General features: G+C 38.8%; 1 protein-coding gene across 4 annotated transcripts in view; it reads right to left on the bottom strand.

Moving 5' to 3' along the window:
• Positions 1–236: 236 nt before the first annotated feature.
• Positions 237–8718, bottom strand: part of scube1 (signal peptide, CUB domain, EGF-like 1) — a 101836-nt gene continuing 93354 nt past the window's right edge. For all 4 annotated transcript variants that reach the window (XM_067490443.1, XM_067490445.1, XM_067490446.1 and 1 more), the window contains 3 exons: positions 7862–8014; positions 7686–7765; positions 237–7562 (listed from right to left, as the gene is read on the bottom strand). In XM_067490443.1, coding sequence (XP_067346544.1) covers positions 7410–7562; positions 7686–7765; positions 7862–8014 — 386 coding nt within the window. In that variant the 3' untranslated portion in view covers positions 237–7409. The remainder of the gene's footprint in view (positions 7563–7685; positions 7766–7861; positions 8015–8718) is intronic.

Genomic DNA, 8718 nt, shown 5'->3' with positions numbered 1-8718 from the left:
AGCTTCCAGATCTGCAGCACAGATTGTGCCGCTTGAAGATAAAAACACTATTAGCAGTGTCAGCTAAATTTTCCAGCAGCATACTTGAGGCCAGTTGTGAGCAAAGTCACACAGCACCACATCTGAGGAAAGATAAAAGATATAATGAGCAGATACAAGCTGTGAGCAGGCTGAGCGCTCCCCTGGATCACTGTGGACGAATAGACTACATGGACACACAAAACACAGGACTTGAGTCGGTTTTCTGCTACTGTTTTATTGAATCTGTTCAGTACTGGAGTTTCATGGACCAGACACAACACTGTGTTATACTTTCTCTCTTTGGGTACAACCAACTAACACAAAAGTTAAAATCATTCCTCTACAAAATGGACTAATGTACACAACATACACAACATCTTCCTCTATCACACTCTGACTCACTGCTCTCTCTCTGTCTGTCATACACACAAACAAACACACACACACACACACACACACTGTAAGACACTGTCACACACCATTTATTCACAATAGAATACATTCTCAGGAAAAAAAAACAATTACAAATTTCATCATTTTTTTCATAACACTCATAATGAACTGTACCCACCTCAAACAGGAAATAGGTTGTACCATAATTTGTATGTGTGGCAGCTTTATCGACACGGCCTGGAACAATACCTAGCAGTATCTTTTTATCTGGGGAACTACTCTGATGGGGAAGTTACATCACTGACATCTGGGCTCGGAGTTAAAGAGAATGAACTTTAACAGGGGATTATTGTCAGCGTAAAATGCCAATATTTTAATTTACCATGTCGCATTTGGAGTCAGACCCAGAGCTGGGAACAGCTCAATGCTGTGCAGGACCATACTCTTCATGGTTCTGCAAAACCTTCAGCCCATGAATTAGTTTACACTACTGCAGACTGTTTTTCTAACGCACGGGTTCTTTAATTTCTGAGCACGAGCTCATTATGAAAATCAATGTGCAAAACAATTCCATCACTAGGCATATTTAGTCACTTTATTTTTTTATGTGTTGCATTGTAATATAAGTGTCTACAAGTTTATTAGATCACTGCAATGATCTGATGATGAAAGCTTAAGCTATGCTTTGAAAAATTGGGAATACGGTAATTCTATGGTGAACCAAAAATCTCTGTGCTTTGACAAGTAAATTAGCACAGTAAATTTGTGATCAAGAACTACAAACCTTTTCATGAATGACAGGACTTTTAAGTTTAGTAATTAAAGATGTATAAATAACAATGAGATGTAACAAAAGTATTAAAACTGCAAGGCCAGGTCATTTGTTGTAAACTGAAGTGAGTGAGTTTAGGATCAAAAAGTGGATATAACATGAAAGTTCAGATGCCAATTACAGAATCATATTTTACATAGAACATAGAACGTGGAGCCTTATGTATCCGACCACCCACATTTTAAGGAAGCAAAATTATTGGATTGTGTGACTGACAGGTAAAAGGTCACCCATGCAGTAATTTTATCCAAAGCAATGTTGCTTCACACTCACCCAGTCATACTCGCACTGACGATGAGCCACTGAGAGCAACTTGGGGTTCAGTGTCTTGCCCAGGGATCCTTCAACACAAACATAGCCGTGAGGAACCTGGAGACAAATCTCTAGGTGACTGCTTTACAAATTGAGCTATAGACATTTCTTTCTTGTTTGATTGTTAAAAAAAAAAAAAAATTACTGGTTGACTGAAGAACAGTGACATCACCAGTGACATCACCAACAACCTCCACTGGGCATGGATAAAGCAATGGTATCACAATCCACCATTTGAAAAAGATTTAATGAAGGAGGCTGCAAAAAGTAGAAATCTAAACTGGTGATGTCAGTGAGTCTTAGCCTTAGTTCAGGAATTGTAAACATTCAACTAGAAACCAAATATTAAGTTTCATTTACAACCCCAATTCAGAAAAAGTTGTGACAACGTGTAAAATGTAAATAAAAACAGAATGCAATAATTTGCAAATTTCATCAATCAATATTTCATTCACAATAGAACATTAAAAACATATTAGATGTTAAAACTGAGACATGGAAAATATTAGAATTTGATGGCAGCAACACATCTGAAAAACATTGGAACAAGGGCAACAAAATGCTGGAAAAGTAACTGCTGAAAGAAAACAAATGGAGGAGCAATGGACAACTAATTAGGTTAATTGGTAACAGGTCAGTGACATGACTGGGTATAAAAGGGAGCATTTCAGAGATGCAGAGCCTTTGATGCAAAGTTTGGACAAGGTCAAAACTAGATGCACTTGATCGCAGGTGGCACTGCATTAAATACAGGCCTGATTCTCTACTGGACATCACTGCATAAGCTCAGGAACACTTCCAGAAATCACTCTCTGTGAACACAGTTCACTGTGAAATACACAAATGTGAGCTAAAGCTGTCAATGGTCTGCACTTATATAGCGCGTTTCTACCTATTGGCACTCAAAGTGGTTTACACTGCTTCTTATTCACCCATTCACACTCACAATCACACACACACACTCACACACCAATGGGGGAGCTGCTGTGCAGCTGGCCAACACTTTTTCACAAAATGGAAAACTGTTCTGTGATCAGATGAACCAAAATTTGGAAATTCGGAAATTCTTTTGGGAAATGATCGACACAGTGTCCTGTGGACTAAAGAGAAGAGCTTCGTGCAGCTTTTTATCAGTGGATAGTCCAAAAGCCTGCATCTATGATGGTGTGGGGGCACATTAGTGTCTACGGTGTAGGTAGCTTACACATCTGGAAAGGCACCGTTAATGCTGAAAAGTACACAGAGGTTTTAGAGCAACACATGCTCCCATCCAGACAACATATCCTTCAGGGAAGACCTTTCATATTTTAGCAAGAAAATGCTAAACCACCTTCTGCATCCATCACAACAACATGGCTTTGGAGGAGAGAGTCCGGTAGCTGAAATGGCCTTTCTGCAGTCCAGACCTTTCACCAATGGGAAACACTTGATGCATCATAAAAATAAAACAAATCCGCCAACAAAGGCCCAGGACTGTTGAGCAACTACAATCCAGCATCAGCCTAAAACTCCAGAAAATTGGTCTCTTCACTTCCCAGAAATTTACAGTTGTTAAAAGAGGGGATGCTGTACAATGGGAAACATCACCCTGCTCCAACTTTTTTTTAGATGTGTTGCTGCCATCAAACAAAATATTAGATAATATTTTTTTAATAAAATGCTAAAATGCCTTCTGATATGTTGTTAGTGTTGTATTGTAAATAAAATATGGGAGATTTGCAAATCGTTGCATCCTTTCTTTATTTGTTTTGTTGTGCTTTAACACTTTTCCCAACTTGTGAGGCTGAACTGATACAAAAGCTGATACGTTATTTAATGTACCAAGGTGTAAATATCATCAGGTAAAGACATTATGAACCTTTGTCTCATCTCCACGCTGTATTCTGATCTTTAACCTAAACGTTTTATGATTTAGCAACAACGACAAATTAATTGGCCTCGGCACTTCAATACATTTAGGGTGGACTGTCTGCATTCTTAGCATTGTTGGGGGAAGCTAAAGTGATTGAGATCACTGGCTCGGATTTAAACCTACAAGTGCTATGGACACAGAGATGGGAGATCTGAAGTTTCTTGGACTGTGTTGCTGTCACTACATTCAACTGCAGACCAACTCTCTAAGTCAGACCACACACGCTTTTCGACTCCAGTTGCATTGTGATGATTTACAGTTCATCTTCAATACACAGTATAAGATTTAATAGACATATTAGTACCAATGGGAATGAGACACAAACATTTAGCTGGGTTATAAAAAGAAAAGCATAGTATACAGACTATACTTCTTATTTAATGGAAAGAGTGCATCTGGGTGAATGCAGATATTAGTTGTTTAGAGACGCATATATATTGTAGTAGTACTTTATGTATGTGCTGCCATCATACAAGAAGCCTTTAATTGCTGATGCTTCTTCTCTCTGGCAGCTATAGCACATGTCTGAGAGATGAAGCAGGTCTGGAAAACACAAACCGTAATGGAGGTTTGAGCTATTCAATGTTACATTTTCTTGTCCCTGTGCGCCTCAGCATACAGTCAACATACAGACAGGTTGTGAGATGTGGACTGGTTTCTGAAGCTGCTGGAAGAGACTTTGGGGGTAACTGTAAGCTTCATAGTGGGAACAATAACGGGAAGACCCCCAGCTGTCATACTCTCTCATCACTGCCACGCGCGGCGCATTTCAAAACAACACAAAAAGGTAGCAAATACGTTTTTCCCTACAGTTTCAAAAAATAAAATTCAAGTGCAATTAAAAGTTCCAAATATTAGTTACATCACATACATTTCTCTCTGTTACTTGCAGGTAGTTTATCTCATCTTGTTATAAATTTGTTTTAATTAAAAAAATCATATCACCATATCATCTTTCCATGTGCTCCAATGCATCTCACCCACAGAGGTGGAATGATTAAGATTTCCCCGCTTTAGCATTTCTTAGTTAAAATGTGTTTTAAGTGCACCGCTTCTTTTCTCATCTCTTATCTTGTGCACATCAGGGACAATAAACAAATTCAGTCCACAATACACACATGTATTCCATGAGTGTGTACATCTCTGGATGTCCACGCAAACATAAATGTCTTGCACATTTGGTTGTGGATGAAATCTCTATCTTTGATGTGGGCTTCTGCAAGTTCCCACATGTTCCGTATAAATATTACAAAAAACAAAACAATACAGAAAACAAAGCAGATCAAAATAAAATGAGAGCTGTGGGAATTGAAAAAAAAAAATCTAAAAGTTATTAGAGAAGGTGTAGAGGTCTGGGAATGGTTAAGAGAGGGGAAGAGAAAGTCTGTGATGTGCAGACATAGGGTTTGACCGATATTGCTGATATTGGCTTTTTCATGGCACATGATTAATTTCCTTAAATAATGTATAATTATTGACTTCTTCATGCTTTACAGATTTTTTTTTAAAGAAATAGTTCCACATTTTGGTAATAATACTATTCACATCTGCCTGTTAAATCTGAAGATAAAGCCAAGAGACGCTACAGTAGTTTCACTTACGATAAATACTGGAAACAAGAGGAAACACTTGGCACAGAATTGTCAAAAGGTAAAAAAAATGTGTGTTTGTCAGGTACATTTTGTTACCTTCAGAAAGAGTCCACATGGCTGCTTTACCTCTCCTAGAAATATTTCAAAGCTATACACGATTAGTACTGATCTGCACATCCCAAGCACAGGGCAGCAAAACATTTTGAGCGAAGTGGCCAAACTCTATTTTTCTGTACTGATCTTGTAATGCACATTGGGTCAAAACGCGTCTCCCACGGAGAATCACTGAAACAGGAGCAGCTGTATGAAGAATAGGGTTTTATTTTATCCTAATTTAAGGTGTTGGAAGTTGGAAGTGGATAAAGTTTTTTTTTCCCCTCCGTATGTGCCACTAAGCAACTCTCGGATTGATAATCTCATAATATATCCATGTACATCCCAAAATAGCACATAACCACACTTCCAAAATGTCGAACTATTACTTTAATGTGTAGTTTATGTATTAGAGGATGTCTTCACATATTTTAACCCCGATTGGTTTGGTTCTAGTTTGGGTAGCACATGTCATTACACTTCACATTGACTTACATATATCAAAATATCTCTCTACTTCTAGCTGGAAAATGGCTCGAGATGACGTCACGTGGAGGAACCTTCAGTTCAGATTATGTCTTTTTGTTGCTCAAACTATGGAGTTTGTAATCACGGTCAACCTGCTTCTCCAGAGATCCCCCAGATGACATCATCTGACCTGCTCATGATAAAAACGGAGTTTTCAAGTTAGAAGCAGAAAAATTTTAATATAGGGAAGTTAGAAGGGAAGTTCAAAAGCATTAAAGCATTTACACCCTAAACTAAAGCCATAGAAAGCACGTTGAAAATTGTTGAAGTTGCCTTTTAAAATGCTTAAATCAGCAGGTTGTTGTCATCAAGCTTTATTTTTATGTACTATCTCTTTCTATACGTTCTTTGTATGTTTCTAGTAGAATGGAGTGTAACAAGGCCATATTGTGCTTTTCTTGATCTGATGTAATAAATGAACTTTGAGAAAGTTTGGTGTCAATATTACACATAGTCACAGGCCCAAAGCCTGAGGTGAACATGTCGTCACATGCTCGCTGTAAGTGAAAAGCCTAGGTTTCAGTGTGTCCTATTGGCTCGTGTGTGATCAGTTTTTTTCTATATGCCTGACAGTATGAAATATGTCATGAAAGTCCAGAACCTCTGCTTTGGGTTCCCACACACACTAAATACACCAACAGGAAGAATGGGGTCGGGACTTAAAGACGCAGGAGCTGAACAGCTGGAACATGTTTCTGCTTCTAAATTCAATTCAGAAATCTCCCAGTGGAAATAGCAGCAAGAAGCAGCAGTCACAGCTTTCAGCAATCACACTGTATTTTCTTCATTAAGCTTGTATTTCCCTTTTCAGATTCCAAGCCAAGAAAAAACTAGCAAAGCTCCATTTTATTTAAATATGGGCTCACACCTGCCACAAAAGGTACTTTTCATTTATAAAAAAAAAGCACGTTACTGATCTGTAAAACTGTAAAACAACAAATCAGTAGCTCAGTATGCTATTATCATCCACTGATCTGATGCAAACTACTGCAATGACTAAGCCTACATGGCAGCTCTGTAAAACATGAAATCAATTTGTATTTCATGTGCAAACTGTTCTAAATTCTCTTTCAATTGATCACACATACAGGACAAGGGAGCTGCTTTCGCTTTGTGCAGCATCATCTCAGTCTGAGTGACAATGAGGTGTAGTGATATGTTAACTGACCTTAGAGAAAATTATTGAGCATCTGATTGTTTAACCACATCTCTGTGGTCTTCATTTATAGGTTTTGAATTTGATGAAAAACATTTCATTTGGTATTTAAGTTTTACTTTACTGGTACACGCACCATGAATACTGCCGATTTTATACCTGCACTGACACTGTGTACAAACGGGGTAAGGTGCTGAAATGTACCATACCAAAGACAAAGAAAAATACTCAGTGGTCAAATTTAAAGAAACAGTGTACAGGACACACATACAATGTAGCAGGTATTTTCAACTACACTAATAAACAATTAATACTGGCCTTCAAAATCTGTCAATCGGTCAAACCTTATAGAAAAAGCTGCACTAACTGGAGGGCAGAGTGCCAGTTATACAGTATTACTACTATTAAAGGGCTCCAAGATGAGGAAAGGCATCATGTGACAAGCAGGATTGAGGACAAATAGAGGAGATTAAGTTGTTAGCTTAGAGGGGGTGTTACATTTAAGTTGCTAGATTTGGAAAAATGCAGGATGACAGGGGTCTTTAAATTGACAAAGTGGGAAGACCGTGTCTATTTGTAGGGCCGTAGAAACCTGGTGACTTTGGAGCGCAGCAACTTGATGAAGGAGCGAGGGAACATCTCTTTGGACTCCTGTACTGAGTACCTGAAGTAATTCTGGGGGTGGGCCAGCACATCAAACAGGGCTTTAATCAGCTTCTTGTCCTGTAAGCAAGACGTGGACAAAGGGCAAGGAAGTAAGGATGTGAAGTATTCGGTTTTTACTTTTTGTTAATGCCAGCAGAGCAAGCTTTCAAAATATAATGGCGTCAAGGATGGTGATGTCACCTTTAGTATTTCTTGATGATTCTCAGAGGCATAAAGCCTCCCGTCCCGCACTATGTCCTCTATCAGCTGCTGGTAGTCCTCTGAAACACAGCAGTGTTAAATTATGAACTGATGTCATTTTACAGCAAAAAAAAACGAAGTAGATGTAATATGGATCTTGTGGAGTGAAGACTCACCGTCATAGGTGACATATGGAACTTGGAAGCCTTTCCCACTGTTACCTTCGTTGGATTTAAACTGGATCCAGAGCTTGCGAGAGCGGGAGGTGAAGGCGATTGGCCGCTCGTAGGTCTGACACGTCTCATAGGTAGTGATTGAGGTGGGCAGGGCTGGAGGAAGAGCACAAACTTGTCAGAAAAGCATCCTTACACAGTTTGCTCTTTTCCATAAGATCGTTTTTAAACATACAATATACTGCAACTGTTCTGCTCTGGTCTGCTACTGCGAATGAGTCGGTAAACTTGTGTGTTTTAAGAGCAGCCCCCTCTACCCTAAAGCTGTGGCCACCCTGTTGGACATGTGAAGTGGTCTAATTCTTGCAGGAGCTGGATGAAAGGGTAGCTTGGAAACTGAGGGACAGATTGGGCTGAGATCTCCACCTCTGCTGAGAGAAAAGATTTGCCACTTGAACATTGACTGTGATTACATGAACTTCAGCAACCAGAACAGAGTTTACATGCACTTAACTAACCTGGTTAACGGAAATCAAGGTATAAATGTAACAGAAGAGTAACCTGATTTCTCCTCCAACTCAGATTTATTTTAAGTTATAATTGTGTTGGCTCCTCCTCCAGCTATATATGATATTGGATTCAGCCATTTTCTCTCACTCTTCCTGGGCACATCGTTTGTGATTTGGCCTAAGCTGCTGTTTGTATATTTTATTCTTTACTTTATTTCACATTTCACTTATTCATGCACTTATTAAACAATTGATGATGATGACTAACATATTGTAGAGTTCCTTTATTTAATTTGTGTTAACTTAAATAAATCTGGGGTGAAGGAATTGCTTGTTCTGTGCTCCGCCATC

The sequence above is a fragment of the Channa argus genome, chromosome 21 (genome assembly GCF_033026475.1).
Source record: "Channa argus isolate prfri chromosome 21, Channa argus male v1.0, whole genome shotgun sequence".
In the NCBI taxonomy this organism is placed as follows: Eukaryota; Metazoa; Chordata; class Actinopteri; order Anabantiformes; family Channidae; genus Channa; species Channa argus.
Note: the sequence above shows the minus strand (reverse complement) of the source record. Positions and strands in the feature narration are given on the sequence as shown.